General features: G+C 43.5%; 1 protein-coding gene across 1 annotated transcript in view; it reads left to right on the top strand.

The window, feature by feature from the left end:
* The window catches only part of LOC120943338 (coronin-7-like), a 268,405-nt gene that overhangs the window by 38,076 nt on the left and 210,427 nt on the right, over positions 1 to 19,902 (top strand). The window contains exon 7 of the mRNA XM_040356578.1: positions 5,835 to 5,885. Coding sequence (XP_040212512.1) covers positions 5,835 to 5,885 — 51 coding nt within the window. The remainder of the gene's footprint in view (positions 1 to 5,834; positions 5,886 to 19,902) is intronic.

Here is a 19,902-nt window from a genome sequence, read left to right as displayed (position 1 = left end):
GGAAGACTAATCAATGAGGTGAAGAGAAATGCAGCAATGTACAGAGATGTCCTTGATGAAAACCTGCTTCAGAGCACCCTGGACCTCAGACTGGGGAGAAGGTTCATCTTCCAACCGGACAACGACCCTAAGCACAGCCAAGATAACAAAGGAGTGGCTACAGGAAAACTCTGTGAATGTCCTCGAGTGGCCCTCACGTGAACCTGGTTGAACATCTCTGGAGAGATCTGAAAATGGCTGTGCACCGACGCTCCCCATCCAACCTGACGGAGCTTGGGAGGTCCAACAAAGTAGAATTGCCCAGATATAGGTGTGCCAAGCTTGTAGCATCATACTCAAAAAGACTTGAGTGCCAAAGGTGTTTCAACAAAGTATTGAGCAAAGACTGTGAATACTTGGGATTTATTTTTATTTTTGTTAAAGTGTTAAAGCAGTACTTACCGTTTTAGAGATAGATCTTCTCCGCCGCTTCCGGGTATGGGCTGCGGGAGTGGGTGTTCCTATTTGATTGACAGTCTTCCGACAGATATGATAAGAGGGGGGAACCAATGCGCAAGTCACCCTAATCAAGGATAATTTTAAATTAAAAAACTAAAACTAAAATTAAAAAATAGCAGCCACGACGAAAAGTGTTCACACACTCAAAGCAGATAATATAATGTTAGGTGTAATGGCGCTAAAACACTAAAAAACTTAAAAAGACTTTAAAACAATAATCTCATCACTAGGCCCATTAATAAATAAGGAAATGTGTAAGTAGTAGATCCTCCAATATATGTGAATAAATGTGTTCCACTCTGGGTAAAATCCTGGAATACCATCCGTCATTCACAAAAATGTGGAGGGTATTTATAGTGGTAAATAATAATACGTAACCAATAATGCGTGAACAACTGTGCCAAAACACTGCACAATGTTGCAACAATGTAATCAAAAGTGGATAGTGAAAACAAATCCAATAATATTATAACACCAAAACCACTAATCTAATTAAAGTGCAGCGTGCAATGATTAAAGTGCAAAAATATTAGTTTAAGTGATCCATAATACAAATAGATGACATGCAAACTGCAGCATGAAAATAAATAAATGTCCAGTGAGGTAATAGAATATTACCAATGTCTCTAATAGTCCACCAATTGAAGTAGGAGTAGAGACAAAGTGACAATGATAAAGTGTTCCAGTGCATAAAATAATAAAAAATACAAATTCATGGATGAATGTTCAGTGAAAAAAATTGTGCTCCAAAACACAGGTCCTTATATCAACAGCGTTCAGTGATCAAATGCTGGATATGCATGCATGTTAAAACTTCCACCATCAGGCTTCCCAGAAGTGTCGGACAGACTAGGTGTTCCAGCCCCTTACCTCAAAGCGGCTTGTAATCAAGCCTAAATAGATATCTCCCAGGCAGTCTGCTGTTCATCAAACACCTCAATTCCACGATTCAAACACGGCTGCTTGAAGTCTCTCAGAGGGAATACAAAGCAAGGGGAGCCTCCATAGTGCAGTATTATTAAAACATTTATTGAAAAAAACAAGTAAACACTCACAGTAAGGTAATGAAAAAGTCGGCGTGTACAATCTAAGTGTCAACCCGCTTTGCGGCCGCGAGCGGGTGACGTCACCAGCAGCTCCTCCACGTCCTCACGCGTATCGCAACTGTTACACGTTGCTTACTCATAGGATGGGTAAGCAACGTGTAACAGTTGCGATACGCGTGAGGACGTGGAGGAGCTGCTGGTGACGTCACCCGCTCGCGGCCGCAAAGCGGGTTGACACTTAGATTGTACACGCCGACTTTTTCATTACCTTACTGTGAGTGTTTACTTGTTTTTTTCAATAAATGTTTTAATAATACTGCACTATGGAGGCTCCCCTTGCTTTGTATTCCCTCTGAGAGACTTCAAGCAGCCGTGTTTGAATCGTGGAATTGAGGTGTTTGATGAACAGCAGACTGCCTGGGAGATATCTATTTAGGCTTGATTACAAGCCGCTTTGAGGTAAGGGGCTGGAACACCTAGTCTGTCCGACACTTCTGGGAAGCCTGATGGTGGAAGTTTTAACATGCATGCATATCCAGCATTTGATCACTGAACGCTGTTGATATAAGGACCTGTGTTTTGGAGCACAATTTTTTTCACTGAACATTCATCCATGAATTTGTATTTTTTATTATTTTATGCACTGGAACACTTTATCATTGTCACTTTGTCTCTACTCCTACTTCAATTGGTGGACTATTAGAGACATTGGTAATATTCTATTACCTCACTGGACATTTATTTATTTTCATGCTGCAGTTTGCATGTCATCTATTTGTATTATGGATCACTTAAACTAATATTTTTGCACTTTAATCATTGCACGCTGCACTTTAATTAGATTAGTGGTTTTGGTGTTATAATATTATTGGATTTGTTTTCACTATCCACTTTTGATTACATTGTTGCAACATTGTGCAGTGTTTTGGCACAGTTGTTCACGCATTATTGGTTACGTATTATTATTTACCACTATAAATACCCTCCACATTTTTGTGAATGACGGATGGTATTCCAGGATTTTACCCAGAGTGGAACACATTTATTCACATATATTGGAGGATCTACTACTTACACATTTCCTTATTTATTAATGGGCCTAGTGATGAGATTATTGTTTTAAAGTCTTTTTAAGTTTTTTAGTGTTTTAGCGCCATTACACCTAACATTATATAGTCTTCCGACAGGCTTCCGACAGTCGCATACATCGCGTCACGATTTTCCGAAAGTAGCCGAACGTCGGTGCACAGGCGCCGTATAGAGCCGCACCGACGTTCGGCTTCTTTCGGCTACTCGTGACGTGATGTATGCGACCGTCGGAAGCCTGTCGGAAGACTGTCAATCAAATAGGAACGCCCAGTCCCGCAGCCCATACCCGGAAGCGACGGAGAAGATCGCTCTCTAAAACGGTAAGTACTGCTTCGATTTAAAAAAAAAAACACCCGATTCCCCTTGACAAAATGAGCCTCAATCTAATGTTAAAAATTGTTTTTAGGATGAACTCCCGCTTTAATAAATGTTAAAAGGTTTCTAACTTCTTTCACATTGTCATTATGGGGTATTGTTTGTTTGTAGAATTTTGAGGAAAATAATGATCTTTATCCATTTTGGAATAAGGATGTAACATAACAAATTGTGTAAAAAGTGAAGTGCTGTCAATACTTTCTGGATGCACTGTAATAATTTGTCAGTTGCTAGATCATGAAGTGGAGAAAACCTTACTCAATATGCACATTGTTCTTTATGGGGTTTCAACCTTACACTCTATTGCCCAGCAGGTGGCGCTCATAGTATATGTGATGTTGGTATCACCACTGATGCTGCTTGTGGATTTTTCTGCCCTTGTAGGACCTCCTTCACACTGGTACAGTCACATGTGCATTTACAAGGACATTTCCAACATATAAATGTAAGGATTTTTCAATTACAATTCACACTGAGCCTTTACCTGCATTTAGGTTCGTTCAGTTTAGCTGCATTCAGATAAAATCGAATCGAAAATTGTATCTGGAAAACCAGGATCCTATTTGAAACCCTAAATTAATATTATTATACAGGATTTATATAGCGCTAACAGTTTGCACAGCGCTTTACACCATGAGGGCAGACAATACAATTACAATACAATTCAATACAAAAGGAATCGGAGTATGCATGTAAAGGGACAAAATGTGTGTAATCGCACAAAAATGTGGCTAAACCTGCATTAACCTCTTCAGCCCTAGAAGGTTTACCCCCCTTCATGACCAGGCCATTTTTTTTGCAATGTGACACTGCGTTACTTTAACCGCTTAAGGACCGCCTCCTGCACATTTACGTCGGCAGAATGGCACGGCTGGGCATATGCACGTACAGGTACGTCCTCTGCTAGTGCCCAGCCATGGGTCGCGGTCTCCTCAGTAAGCTTTCCACCATCATCCGAGCCGTTCTGGCTGGGGGTTAGTCAGCATGCTCGCCCCCTCCCTTGGGACTTCATCCCTGCGGGGAGACGCTGTGAACACTATGGTAGCTGTAGAACGTTCACAGCGTCTTCCCGCAGGGATGTAGTCCCAAGGGAGGGGTCGAGCATGCTGACTAACCCCCAGCCAGAACGGCTCGGATGATGGGGACAAGCTTACTGAAGAGGAACAGGAATTGAGAAATTCAGACAAAGAAAACACATTTTTAGAAGGGAAATCGAAGGAAAAGGTAAGTGAACCAACAATGCACTCGCTGAAGTGCCAGTTCACACTACAGCGACTTGGGATTCGGCTTGTGTCGACCCAAATTGCGCGACATGAGAAATTCCATTGAAGTGAATGAGAGCTGTTTGAATGGACACTACTGAAGTCGCTCCGACTTCAGAAAGGGTTCCTGTACTACTTTAAGGCAACTTGTAGGCGACTTGTACCCATTGATTTCACTTGACTCCCACAGAGCTGATTATTGTTTGATTGGCCACTGGCAAAGTCGCCTGTCCTGGAGGCAACTTGAAGTCGTGTTGTAAGTCGCACTGAAGTCGTCTCGCGCTGGAAGTCGTGTTGCCCCTGTGTGAACCGGCACTAAAGGAACCTATTTAGAAAATAAAAAACAAAGATTTACAACCCCTTTAACCACTTTATTACTGGGCACTTAAACCCCCTTAGTGCCCAGACCAATTTTCAGCTTTCAGCGCTGACGCATTTTGAATGACAATTGCACGGTCATACAACACTGTACCCAAATTATATTTTTATCATTTTTTTCCCCACAAATACATCTTTGTTTTGGTGGTATTTGATCATCTCTGCGATTTTTAATTTTTTGCGCTATATACAAAAAAAGACAGAAAATTTGGGAAAAAAAACACAATATTTTTTACTTTTTGTTATAATAATATCCCAATTTTTTTTTTTTTTAAGTATTTTTTTCCTTGGTTCAGGCCGATACGTATTCTACATATTTTTGTTAAAAAAAATCGCAATAAGCGTATATTGATTGGTTTGCGCAAAAGTTATAGCGCCTACAAAATAGTGGATAGATTTATGATTTTGTTTTTTACTAGTAATGGCGGCGATCTGCGATTTTTTTTTTTTTTTTTTTTTTTTGTCAGGCCTGCGATATTGCGGCGGACATATTGGACACTTTTGACACAATTTTGGGACCATTCACATTTATACAGCGATCAGTGCTATAAAAATGCTTTAATTGCTGTATAATGTGACTGGCAGGGAAGAGGTTAACACTGGGGGGTGAGGAAGGGGTTAAATGTATTCCCTGGGTGTGTTCTAACTGTGTGTGGGGGGAGGGGACTGACTGGGGGAGGAGACCGATGCTGTGTCCCTATGTACAAGGGACACAGATCGGTCTCCTCTCTCCCTGACAGGACGTGGGGATCTGTGTTTACACACAGAGCTCCACGTCCCTGCTGTCACCGCCAATCGCGGGTACCTGGCACGTGCATCGGCTGCTCAGCGATGCGCCGGGCACAGTGTTTCCCCGCTACGCGCGCGGGGAATGTAAACAGCAGGACGTCCAGGGACGTCCACCCGACACTTGAGAGCCGTGCTGCGGAAGTCTTTCGTCTATAGCGCGGCCCTCTAGTGGTTTAAGAAATTCTCCCAGGCCTGTGTTTTACCTGGTTTCCTGTCCTGAGGTTACCTATAGTGTGAGAGGTTGACACTGTTTATAGGCAAGAACCGGCTTTCATGAATTTCATTAGAAGCAGTTTGAGATGTGCGTGCTATCATTATATTTATATATTGTAATATTTTGCCTTTTCCCCTCTAAGTCAGTTATTTTCCTTCATTATTTTCATTTTTCTTCTTGCAGGACAAGAGACTGAGAATCTTTGATGTTCGTAAGAGCACAGGAGCCAGCCAGGTACTGACCCGAGACATTACAATGATACACAGGATGGGGGAGATCCGGGGTGTCGGGAGAACAGAGAGCTCAGAAACATGGATTGTACTGGGCATGCCCCATAGCAGATCTCATTGTACTGGGGCTACAGACGTGTGATTACATGCTGCCACCTCCCTCAAAGAAATGTCACACATAGATAAGATTCACAATGCATGTCACAACAAGGCAGATTCATTCATGTGAGGAGCGGCTGCTAGTCACCGGTTGTCTCTTTTCTTTGTTATTTGATGCCCTTTTATAAATGTGTAATTGTGCGTCACGCACTTTACTGTAAGTACAAGTCTGAGGTCTGGAAGACATGACATTTTCTGCTATTGAACGATTAATCCTTCCGTTTATTTTGGGCAATTTTATAGTACCAGTATATTGCTCTGTACTTTTAAAGGACAATTTAACTTTTAGTAAATTTGTCCTTTAAATGTCCTCCACCCACCTAAATGGCAGCCATCTAGTGAATGCCTTCTCTTCAGACCCACATTGTGTTCCTGAGCCACACTGTACAGCCTTTAAAGGAGTCCTGGCCATGTTAAGCTCTTGTCCTGGGTAGCTGGATAGCCTGTTCCTTCCTTTGTCTGGGTGTTTGGGGGCCACCATAAGTGTAGACCAGCACAGAGAAGAACTGTAGTGGGGGATGAAGGTAAATAAATCCTAGGGGGCTTCCACTCATGGGGGAGGAATGCATTTAAAGATGAAGTTGAAGTGAAGTTGTCCTTTTTTAAAGTACAGGTGTACCTTTGTATGAAAGTACCCTGTACAGCCCCCCCCCCCCCCCTTACCTATCCTACTCCAAATCAGACTACCTATGCAACATGGTCCTGCTTTACGCTATCCGTCTCTCTGCTGTGCTGAGCAGCATTTAGGCTGGATTCACACTTATGGCATTTTTAGTATATTTTGCAGGTTTGCACTACAGAACGTGTTCCATGGAAAATCATGTTAAATGGACGGTGGTGCAAATCTGCAAAATGCAAAAAGCACCTAAACTGCATAGGTGTGAATCCAGCCTTTTCATCTGGGCCAGGCCTGACCTCAGGTTCTTTAGAGATGAATGGGAAATATAGCCATGCTCTGTCTGCGGTTCAATCTTAGGCCCCGTACACACGGTCGATCCATCAGATGAGAATGGTCCGACGGACCGTTTTCATCGGTTCACCGCTGAAGTAGACTGATGGTCTGATGTGCGTACACACCATCGTTCCAAAAACCGATCGGGTCAAAACGCGGTGACGTAAAACACACAACGTGCTGAAAAAAAACGAAGTTCAATGCTTCCAAGCATGCGTCGACTTGATTCTGAGCATGCACAGGTTTTAAACCGATGCTTTTGTGTACTAACCATCGGTTTGACCGATCGGTCAGCGTTCCATCGGTTCGATTTTAAAGCAAGTTCTCTAACTTTTGTCCGAAGGACAAAAGACCGATGGGGCGTACACACGGACGGTTTGGACTGATGAAACTGAACTTCGGTCCGTTTTCATCCGTTTGGACCGATGGTGTGTACGCGGCCTTAGGGATAATAGACACGTGGAGCTAGGGGGAACTTTACAGGGCTTTATACAAAGGTCCAAATGTGCTTTTAAAGGAAACAATGTTTTCCCTAAATAGCTTCCTTTACCTTAGTGCAGTCCTCCTTTACTTACCTCATCCTTCCATTTTGCTTTTAAATGTCCTTATTTCTTCTGAGAAATCCTCAGATTTTCTGTCTGTAACTCAACACCGTAATGCGAGGCTTTCTCCCTGGTGTGGAGAAAGCCTCTTGTGGGGGGGAGCAGGAGTTTCAGGACGCCCACTAACACACAGCTCCTTTCTCTATCTGCAAAGTAGAGAGTGTCCTGACTTGCCTGCTCACCCCCCCCCCCTTAAAAGGCTTTCTCCACACCAGGGAGAAAGCCTCGCATTACGGTGTTGAGTTACAGACAGAAGAACAGGAAGTGAGGATTTCTCAGAAGAAATAAGGACATTTAATAGCAAAATGGAAGCATGAGGGAAGTGAAGGAGGACTGCACTAAGATAAAGGAAGCTATTTAGGGAAAAAAATGTTTTCCTTTACAACCCCTTTAAAGGAGAAATATGAACAAAGCTACTTTGGCCATAATTCTCTTTTGAGTCACAGGAGTGCATTTAGTTTTGCATTCCCCTAGACCCAGATTCACACAGAGCCACTATAGGCTCTGCAGGGGGCCCGTCAATGTCGGGATCTGCCCAAATGCCTGAACTGCAGCTGAAAGGCTGAGCCAGCTGCTCCCACCCCCCACCCACCCACCCCCACAGTGTGGCGCTGCAGGGGCAGAGTGGAGAGCCAATGACTGACAGTTACAAGTTTGTGCTCCGAGTGGACCCAAGAACTGAGCAATTAGCGGTCCTTAATCACTCGGTTCTTGGTGTAGATCCAGCGGGGCACAATGCTGCAGCCACTTAGCCAAGTGTGAATTTTTTTCTTTAAACCGGCACATCTCTTTTAAAGAGACCTCATTCACTAACCTAAAAAATTGCAGGCAAAAAGCACAGAAAAATCTGATATTTTACTGGCTTACTTGCAGCATTTTTTCTTTCCATAAATTATTTTTTGCGTTTTAATGTGCGTTAGGGCCTGCTAGAAAATTTCACTACTACAGAAGCAGTCATTTACCTAGAATAGCTGCCCCTCCTTCCTTGCACATCATAACCCTCTTCTCTTTTGGCAGTCTCAAATTGCTCTCTGTGATGCCCCAGCTCCTCCATCCCTCCTCTGACATCCCCTACATAACCTTTCATGTAGCTGCTATGGGTGGAATGATGCGGAATACTATGAAGCAGCCATTTTCAACCATGGCTCTGAAGAACCCTAGGGTTCCTCCAGAGGTTGCTATGGGTTTGTTGAGCAGTGGAGGATTGACCTTCCCTTTTATTGATGTTTGCATAGTTCAGGGGTCAACTCCACTTGACAGAGTAAGAGCTGGTTCACACAGGGGCGACTTGGGATCCGACTTGAAGTCGCCCCAAGTCGCGCAACATTAGAAATTCAATGGAAGTGAATGGGAGCCGTCTTAATGTACACTACTGAAGTCGCTCCGACCATTAGAAAAGGTTCCTGTACTACTTCAATCCGACTTCTAGGCGACTTGTATCCATTGATTTCAATGGAAGTCGCCTCCAAAGTCGGATCTCTGTCTTGACTGAAGCGACTTTCCAGGAAGTGAAAATATTTTTTAAGGGCAAACCCCTCCCACAGTGCAGATTATTATTTGATTGGCCACTGGCTTTGTCATCTGTCCTGGAGGCGACTTGAGTCGCGTTGTAAGTCGCCCCAAGTCGCGCTGCTGTTCGCACTCAAGTTGCCTGTGAAAGTCGTGCTGGAAGTCGTGTTGCCCCAGTGTGAACCGGCTCTTAGCTGAAGGACACCAGTGATCTTATTAACTGTCTGTAAGGGTGGCATTTTTTTCCAGTGTCCACCCATGTATTTTCCCCCTGGCTCCCAATAAATTGGTTTTAGCTGGGGTTACCCAAGACTTAAATATTTTTTCAAAGGTTCCTCTGAATTAGGAAGGTGGAAAAAGGCTGCTCTAGAGTGTAACTGCTGGGGCTGCTGACATCACGTCCAAGATGGCAGCACCCAGGAGCAGGCTTAGGCTTTTGGGTATTTCCACAAGGGAAGCTTTTCAGGTAAATACAATGCCTAAAATATGGGAAATGCACATAAAATTTTATGGGAAGATTTTTCTTGAAATAAATGGTCTGGCGAAAGGTTTTACCTAAAGAATAAGCACCTTTGTTCTGAATCTAAAACAAAAGCTATTGTCTTCTTATGCCAGCCCTAACATGACCCACTAAAGGAATGCTGAAGATTATTTTCTATGGTATTATTCTGAATGTATAGATATGTGTGCCACAGGTTACGTAATCTGGGGGATGAAAGTAAAATTGTACAATTTGTTTGATTACATACTACAGCTTTTAAAGAGGACCTGTACAGCTGCACGGTAGAGGCATCGTTCTTGCTCTTAGCTTTGTATCCCTACACAATTCCTATGCTTTGACCTTCTGAGAGTCTATACCAGTGATGGTGAACCTTGGCACCCCAGATGTTTTGGAACTACATTTCCCATGATGCTCACCTAAACTGCAGAGTGCATGAGGATCATGGGAAATGTAGTTCCAAAACATCTGGGGTGCCAAGGTTCGCCATCGCTGGTCTATACCTTCATGGGGCAAAGCAAGCTCCCATGGGACATCACACAAGAGATGAGATTTGGAGTATTGGGGAAGTGTCCATGTGTGCCTTATACCTCAAAGTGCCAGTTTCTCTTGACTCCCATTGGCAAATCTAAGTGGTACAAGAGCACAGTAAGGGCAGACAGGTTCCAGTTGTGTTGCTTTGCCTATGGCTGGAAAGGTCCAGTAGGAAAAGGAGAAACGTTAAAAGGTAATATTTGCAGTTTTTCTTAATTTGTCTTGTCTTGAAGAGAAATTTTTAATTTCCAGTAATTTTTATTCTTTTTCAAAGACAAGTAACAAAATTACAAACGCTCATATAAACATAGCCTTGGATATTACCATAGCAGAACAAAAAGTATGTTTGCCAAGCTAAAAAGGGATGTATAACAATATAGAGTACACATTACGTACCTCTAAAACACAATACAAAGAACAGATCGGGTATGAAATCCAAAGTATGTCATCTTGTGCCGATTCCTGGCCAGAGGGCCCTATAAATTTCAATACAAACAAAAACATTCATCTCCAGATAGGAAAAGGAACAAAAAGAGAAAAGGAAAAGTGACTGACTGTGCAACCACACCAGGTTACCAAAGATGTTGAAGAGCCAAAAAGGCACTAGGTGGATAAGAAGAATGTTTTAAAAATCCCTATTCTTTAGTGTGTTATTAAACCCATGATAGTAAATTCTGTCTGTGTATGCAGTAAAGCATGCTTGTTATACTCACTGTGGATCCTCTGCATAGTGTAAAAAGGCTGTTTGATCCTGTCTTTACTGATTATCCCACTGTCCCCATACAGTCTCTTGATAGTGCAGAGCCTTGTGAACAAGCTGCACATGCTCAGTTTAGTGTGTATTGCTAGAGAGTTTTTTTTTTTCTTGGGCGAGTGCATGTGATCAGCACATGGGATTTTGGATGTTAAGGGGTTTGTAGTTATGAGCTACAAAATACTCAGGTGTATATGGTAGGGGTTGACGGATTATCGGTGCGGCCAATTATCGGCAGCCGATATTCACTTTTTTTTTTAAGTATTGGTAACAAACTTACCAATCTTGCTTCAAGTGGTTGAACCAGGGTGATGCCTGCAGCTGCTATTCTTTAGAGTGGAAGGTTGGCTTTCTAGTAATACCAACCGATGTGGCCAAGTAGCCGCTCTGCCCCCCTCCCGCCACCTTCCACTGCTCAGCACGGATCTCCCGTCCCATGCCCGAGCGACCAGCTGGCCAGAGACCTGAACAAAGCCATTTGCTTTGTTCGTATTTCGGAGCTAGTAACCCGGAAACAATGTCATGATATCCCTTCCGGATTACTCTCATCCTAAAGGCACCCGTTTAAAAGAAAAATAGAAACGCTGATCTTGCCATTTTGAATAATTTTAAGTGCAGTGGAGGGCTTTGGGGGTCTTATAGACCCCAGATCTCTCCATAGAGAGTACCTGCCACTGCCTATTACTGTCACATGGGATGTTTACATTCCTTGTGACAGCAATAAAAAAGATAAAATCTACAGAATATCGGCACCTAATATCGGCTATTGGCCTTAAAGGCAGCCGACAAATCGATATTGTATCGGCCCTGAAAAAACGTTATTGGTCGACCCCCTAGTATATGGGGCTTTAGTGTTCAGTCACTGAAAAATTGGCAGGCATGTGCAAAACAAAAAAAATGTACTTGGCCAGCTGAGGTTCAGACCTAGTCAAAAAAGGGTTCCCTAAAACTGAAATGCATAGCTTTCAACTGCGCCTCATTTGCAGGGACTGTCCCACTTTTGGAACCAGATCCTTTGGACCCATTTTATTTATTACTGGTATATAGCACCGACAATTTACGCAGTGATATATATATATATATATATATATATATATATATATATATATATATATATATATATATATATTGATATACAATACAGACCAAAAGTTTGGACACACCTTCTCATTCAAAGAGTTTTCTTTATTTTCATGACTATGAAAATTGTAGATTCACACTGAAGGCATCAAAACTATGAATTAACACATGTGGAATTATACATAACAAAAAAATGTGAAACAGCTGAAAATATATTTCATATTCTAGGTTCTTCAAAGTAGCCACCTTTTGCTTTGATTACTGCTTGGCACACTCTTGGCATTCTCTTGATGAGCTTCAAGAGGTAGTCACCTGGCGCAGCACCCCATCACTCTCCTTCTTGGTCAAATAGCCCTTACACAGCCTGGAGGTGTGTTTGGGGTCATTGTCCTGTTGAAAAATAAATGATGGTCCAACTAAACGCAAACCGGATGGAATAGCATGCTGCTGCAAGATGCTGTGGTAGCCATGCTGGTTCAGTATGCCTTCAATTTTGAATAAATCCCCAACAGTGTCACCTGCAAAGCACCCCCACACCATCACACCTCCTCCTCCATGCTTCACAGTGGGAACCAGGCATGTAGAGTCCATCCGTTCACCTTTTCTGCGTCGCACAAAGACACGGGGGTTGGAACCAAAGATCTCAAGTTTGGACTCATCAGACCAAAGCACAGATTTCCACTGGTCTAATGTCCATTCCTTGTGTTCTTTAGCCCAAACAAGTCTCTTCTGCTTGTTGCCTTAGTTGTCTTTTTTTGGGGGGCTGGATGTATAGGTCTCTCCCACTATTCAGTTTAAAGGTATTATACTACATTATAGGTTCCCCCAAACCTTGTTCTTGCATTATTATATTGAAAAGCAAGTATAAGGGAGAAATATGAAAAACTTGCCTTCATTGTTTATGTAACTGGGACATGAAGGTGATGTGCCCTTTTCCCTACATACTTTGTACTAAAGGGTATGCCTTTTTTCTTCTCTGTGAAATTTGGGAGGCGTGTAATTGCAGAGACACATATTCAATTTAATTCTATGTCTGTTTGTCACCAGCAGGGGGCACCCTCTATACATGTTAAAGGGAACCTGTCATAGCGACTGGTACCTCTCATAGATCAGGCTTCCATCCAGCTCTGCAGTTTCCCAACTCCCCAAAGTCGTGCTAATTATGGGGCAGAACGCTGAAAGTAAATATAAATCTTTAGACGGCGTTCACACTAACTACCAGCATAGGTATCAATGAACTGATCACTGATAAAACTCATAAATCCATAATTTACACAGTGCTAAAACCTTGCCTGCAACATTGTATTACATCTCCATTATAAATGTATCAATTCAGCTTCACAGGTATTCATAGGACCCATTCATGCCTGTGCATCAGCAATTCGGCTGCATTTTATTTGCAATTTTCAATGCGCGTTATAACATACTGTGACGTGCTGTTGCACTATTTCACATACCTTACAGTGCTGTATGACGGTTGAAAGTTGGACAGGTCATGTTTTCCTAATTGTGTTGAGAGATGTGAACAGCACATATTTATACCATTGGGGGCTTTGAGAGCACACGGTAGGCTAATGCCCTGTACACGCGATCGGACCTTTGTCCGACCAAATTCACATCGGAATTCCATCGGAGGAAAAGAGAACATGTTTTCTATGTAATCTCTGATGGAATTCATCGGAATTTCCGATAGGGCATACACACGGTCGAAATTTCCGATGGACTTTTTCCATCGGAAATTCCGATCGTGTGTACAAGGCCTTAGTTCGCTCAGCGCAACTACAGCTGTATGTCCTCTGCTTCGGTAGCCTGGGTGTAGCATACAGCCTGTCCTTAACATAATTAGCTGTGCACTGCTGTACTCGTGTATATGGCGGTGCTATTATAATCTTGAGACCTGCGTGAACATTTTGGCAAAAATAGAACACTCTACTCATGTTTACAATAGCACTGCCATATACAGCGTTGCACAGCCATTTGTTTGTACTAGTGGTATCTTCATTACCTGTCATAAGTGACTGATGCAAATAGCAAAGGGAAGAAAAAGCAGATAGGAATCGCGGTAGGTGCTTTGGATTGAGGCAAGAACACACTATGGAGTGATATGCTTTATTTATTTTTAATTTCAGAGGTTCACAACCACTTTAAGGCCCCATACACACGAGAGGATTTATCCAGCGGACCGTTTCCACGGATAAATCCTCTCGAGGATTTGCGCGGATTTTGATGCGATGGAGTGTACTCACAATCGAATCGAAATCCGCGCCGAAATCCTCTGGCGATGACGTGTCGCGCCGTCGCCGCATCATCGCGGCGACGTGCGCGATGCAGTCATATAAGGAATTCCACGCATGCGTCGAATCATTACGACGCATGCGGGGGATCCCTTCGGACGGATGGATCCGGTGAGTCTGTACAGACCAGCGGATCCATCCGTTGGGATGGATTCCAGCGGATAGATTTGATAGCATGTCATCAAATATTTATCCGCTGGAAATCCATCCCAGGGGATAAATATCCGCGGAAACAAATCCGCTGGAGTGTACACACCATAGGATCTATCCGCTGAAACCCATTCGCTGGGATTTTTCAGCGGATGGATTCTATCGTGTGTATGGGGCCTAAGGGTTAAAGCAGAACTGTAATCTCTTTATTTAGCCATATAATAGATCTAAGTATCGTGCTTTTTTTCTTTAGGGGTGGAATCGTGTTATGCTGAGACATATTTTTCTGTGCTGTGAGACACATTGAAGTAGAATTGTCTCAAGTTATAGCAAGGCATGAGACAGTTTAAAGCACTCCTTGACAAATGCTCCCTTAAAATGTGAATCCAGTCGTATTTTTACCTTTTTGTGCTTCCTTTCTGAAAGTTTCCATTTTGTAGTTAAGTGTTCATTTCATAAGAGTTTGATGTTCCAACATATGGAATTGATTTAGCGCACACCTACAGCCCCCTCCGAATCCCCCTATAACACATATTCATCACCCCCTCTGTCTGAAATATTACTAGTCATGCGCTGCCCGTGAATCACTCAGCATCTCCGCCATACACACATTGGAAATAGATTATTCTATCACCTGCCCCCACCGTCGCTCTCTAGGTCAGCGGATGAGGACAGGTTGGGCTGGGCGCCACGCGGTCTGCCTGTTCCTGTGTATGTTGGCAGAGCTTCCAGTGCCACATGTGGCAGGATTAAATTGGGCAGCCTCATCTCTGTGTGTGTGTGTGCGCGCCGAGAGTGTGTGGGTGAATTGGCCGCAGAAAGCTCTTCCAGATGTTGCAGGGCGGTTCAGTATCCTTCAGCACTCTGGGCGGACGGGAGGGAGGAGGAGAGACATTCTTTCCTTTAGCATCATTAAATTCCTGCTAACCTCCTTTCCCTCTCCCTCTTGTCCAAATACTCTCAATTTCCTCCATCTTGACGGAACAGTCTGCAGCAGGTCTGGATGACTTGGGCAGATGGCGTAGGGGCTTTTTGGGGAAGGTGTTATTTGACCCTCTGGTACAAAGCAGAAATTAAAGGGGTTTTCCATCTTTTAGTTCTCCAATATTCAAACGCCCTCATTTTGTCCATGATTGCATCTTCAGAGGGTTGAGCCTTTCTGAACTTTTGAGAGTAGCTTTGAGACTACCACTGTCTGGAGCTGCTTTGCTTCTTGTAATCCACCATCGGAAACTCACTGAAAAGAAATCTAGTATAGAAGTATAGCCAGAGGAAAGTTTGGCATTTAACCACTTGGCGTCCGCGCTATAGCCGAATGACGGGTACAACGCGGACCTGAAATTCCAGGAGGCCGTCAATAGACGTCCTCCACTGTTCTCGCTTGCCGTGCTGTGATCACAGATCTGAGTAAGGGGCCGATCCCGAGCCCTTAACAAGTGATCAGCTGTCAGCCACGTGATGAAAAAAAGCTTGGCAATTGCTGACAGCATGAGGAGAAAAAAAAGCCGATCACCAGCTTATGTGCAAGGGATATCTGTCCCGAAGTGGAAGGAGGCGGATGTGCCCACAATTGCCATCTGCCAGTGCCCATGAGTTCCACCTATCAATGCCCACCAGTGGTGCCAATCAGTGCACCAAGCAGTGCTGCCTATCGGTATAACCTACCAGTGTAACCACCCATCAGTGCCGCTTCTCAGTGCCCACCAGTGCCACCTATCAATGTCCTTCAGACCGGGACTGGTCAGCGGGATGTGGGGGTCATCTATAATGAGAGGGGGAGACTGGGTGGGGCCGGGATTGGATATTGACATGTATGTGGTGCAGGGAGATGGTTTATCATTGCTAGAATTGGTACTGGAATGTTGTCTAATGTTTTTTGCCTGAGAGTAACCTCGATGTATGTAAATTTCCACTTGTGCTTCAATAAACCTTTTTTCTGGATAAAAAAAATCAATGTCCTTCAGTGTCACCCATCAGTGCCACCTCTGTGTCACCTATCAGTGCCCACCCTTGCCGCCTTATCATGCCCATCAGTGCAGCCTCATTGGCGTACATCAATGAAGGAGAAAAATTACCTGTTTGCCTATAGATCTCAGCGGCTCACTGAGAGGCTGAGCCATGTTCCGGTCTATTTTAAGGGTATAAAAATGGATGCTAGCGTGGCGGTACTACAATCAGTAGTAAGTGGCAGGTGTGTCTGATTACTGATAGGCGGCACAGATGTCGCAGGCCAGTCCAAAGACCGTTAATCAAGATGGCAGACAACAGTGTTGGTGTGTGCATGGAACAGCGTGTGGGGGTCCGGACCCCCAGGTTGAGAACCACTGGTCTAAGATCTCTGAAGATGGACTTGTAACCTTGAGATTGTCCAATGCGTTTCCACAATTTTGTTCTCAAATCCTCAGATAATTCTTTGCTGCTCTTTCTCTTCTCCATGCTCCACGTAGCACACCGAGACACACAACAGAAAGGTTGAGTCAATTTTTTACCATTTTTAACTGGTTGCCGGTGTGATTTCTATATTGTCAGCCTCTAGTAATTGATACAGATGAGTTTAATTGCAAATTACAGGAGCATCACAAACTTGGAATGCAATTATTTCTTACAATTTTGATTGAGTGGCAATCATTTTTTCAAGTCCATTTTGGAGTTTTGCATGAAATGTGTCAGATTTGGCTTTTTGTTTCTCCACTTTTTTGTGTCGTAGCAATACATACAAAATAAATAAACAGGAGAATACCTAAACATTTGTAATTGCAACAATTTTGTGGATGAAGTGGTGCCAATATTTTTTTACCTCCTGCTAAATTATACTTACTTTCTGCTGTTTTTACAGGATGTAATAAAGACTATGCTTTAACTTGTGTTCCGTACTGGAGATGACGTAAATGTGCAGTGCCCTCTTAAAATCATCGAATTTCAATAAAGAAGTTCTCCATCCTGTTTGAAAAAAACATAACAAAAGTCTACAGCTACAAATACTGTAGCTGCTAACTTTTAATTTAAGGGCACTTACCTGTCCAGAGATCCAGCAATGTCCTCTTCTGGGCTGATTGTTCACCGGTCTTCGCATTCCAGACGCCATCATGTTAATTGTGGGAAGCCGGCTTCGCACTGTGCGTACATTTTATGAATGGTCCCGCAGCCTTCTGGGACCTATGACGTGTCCCAAAAGGTTGTTGTAACGGTATGGCCCGTGGGACCCAGAGGCTCTTGAAGGATGCAGGGTACTCCTGGTTCAGCTTCACCAATGACTCCTGTGTCTAGGGTCATCCTATGTCCACTAGGGGCATAGGATGACTGAGAAATGATATCTTGAATTACATGAGATGGGCAGTAATGATAATTCACAATGTATTGCAGGATATCTTGAAATATTACAGGTGGTTAATTCTGAACCCAACAGGTCAATAATAGTGTGATTCATTCAATGTGGGGACACATACTTTTAAGATGTTAATTGATGTTAATCACCTCCAGCTACCTGGCTGTAGTGATAAAGCTTGCTGTGATTGCATTCTATTGTCTATTGTGTTAATTAAGTCTGGCTGCTAAGATATTTCATTGTGCTATGCTAATTGACACTGTATTGTGTGAAAGTTCTATTGATGATAATGTGTTGTGAGTTAGCACCCTATAAAGGTCAGACGTCTGACTTATGTTTACTAAAGGAATGTGCATTGTGTAGCAGGTGAGAATAGCTTATCGCAGAGTCAGAATGTCTGTCTAAGATGTGGATTGAGGGGGACTCGTTAGTACCCATTGTATGATGTTGTGGGTGGAGTGTGTCATTGTCCCTTTGATTACTGCAGCATGCTTTTTGGTTGCTAACTGTATAAAAAGCCTGAGTTTTACCATTAAAAGATCTGTCCGTTTGGAACCAGAGTAGAGATGTGTCTCGTTTGTCTAGGGAATTCTAATGGGTCCTGTCTGCTGGATTGTGGAGTGTTGAGAAGCTGTCGTGGGTTGGTGGAATGGAATATCGTAAACGGCGTTAACCCCTGTCCCATTTGGGGTACCGTTACAGTTGTGGGCAGTGTTGGGAGGGGAGAACTTGTGGTGGAATCACCTAGTCCAATGGTCTCCATTATCAGGTTCTTGGAGCACGTTTCCTCCCACTGACACCCATTGTTGGTGGGCAGAATTCCTGCTACTGACATCAACAATGGGGCACTATTCCTCCCACTGACACCAATGATGGAGCGCTATTTCTCTTACTGACACCAATGATGGGGCACTATTCCCCCCACTGATACCAATGATGGTGCACTATTCCTCCCACTGATACTCATCATGGGCACTATTCCTCCCACTGATACCCATCATGGGCACTAGTCCTCCCACTGAACCCAATGATGGAACACTATTCCTCCCACTGACACCAATGATGGGGCACTATTCCTCCCACTGATACCAATCATTGGCACTATTCCTCCCACTGATACCCATCATGGACACTATTCCTCTCGCTGACGCCAATGATAGGGCACTGATCCTCCCACTGGCACCAATGATGGTGCACTATTCCTCCCACTGATACCAATCATTGGCACTATTCCTCCCTCTAACACCAATGATGGAGCACTATATCTCTTACTGACACCAATGATGGGGCACTATTCCCCCACTGATACCAATGATGATGCACTGTTTCTCCCACACAGAACAATGATGGTGCACTATTCCTCCCCCTGAAACCCATCATGAGCACTAGTCCTCCCACTGATACCAATGATGGGGCACTAATCCTCCCACTGATACCAATCATTGGCACTTTTCCTCCCACTGACACCAACAATTTGGCACAATTCCTCCCATTGATACCAATGATGGTGCACTATTCCTCCCACTGATACCAATCATGGGCACTATTCCTCCCATTGACACCAACAATTTGGCACAATTCCTCCCATTGATACCAATGATGGGGCACTATACTTCCGCTGAGACCAATAATGGCCTGTATTCCCCCCTACTGACACCAACAATGGGGATATATTCTTCTCAGTAATACCAGGGATGCATTGTTTACTCCCACTGATGCTAGAACAATTTAAATCCCATTGGCCACAGTCCAGCCCCCCTAAAGTCTGAAGGACAGTGAACTGGCCCTTTTTGTTCAGAAAGTTTGGAGACCCCTGACCTAGGCGATCTGGAAGTGGGAGTGGGTACCTGTCAAACCTGGGTACCTGATCTGCCCGCAATAAAAAGGTTCCAAAATATAAAGAGGAAAGGGGGGGACGACACCCCTTTAGAGGGAAGTTCCACTTTAAGTCGCCTGCAGTCCTACAATCTGGTTGTTGTGAACAACAAATCCTCATTGGACTATGTTGATCCATTAAAGTACAGCTAATAACTATAGCGACCAATCAAATGACATGCCCTGTTTTTGTGTTGATGTCGCACCTTTGGGGTAATAAAATTGATATCATTTCCATTCATAATCTAAAAAAACAAAACTTGCATGGAGGAGGTTTATGCTGAGACG

The sequence above is a fragment of the Rana temporaria genome, chromosome 6, assembly GCF_905171775.1.
Source record: "Rana temporaria chromosome 6, aRanTem1.1, whole genome shotgun sequence".
NCBI classification, from domain to species: Eukaryota; Metazoa; Chordata; class Amphibia; order Anura; family Ranidae; genus Rana; species Rana temporaria.
The sequence above is the reverse complement of the archived record's forward strand: the minus strand, read 5'-3'. Positions and strand labels throughout refer to the sequence as shown.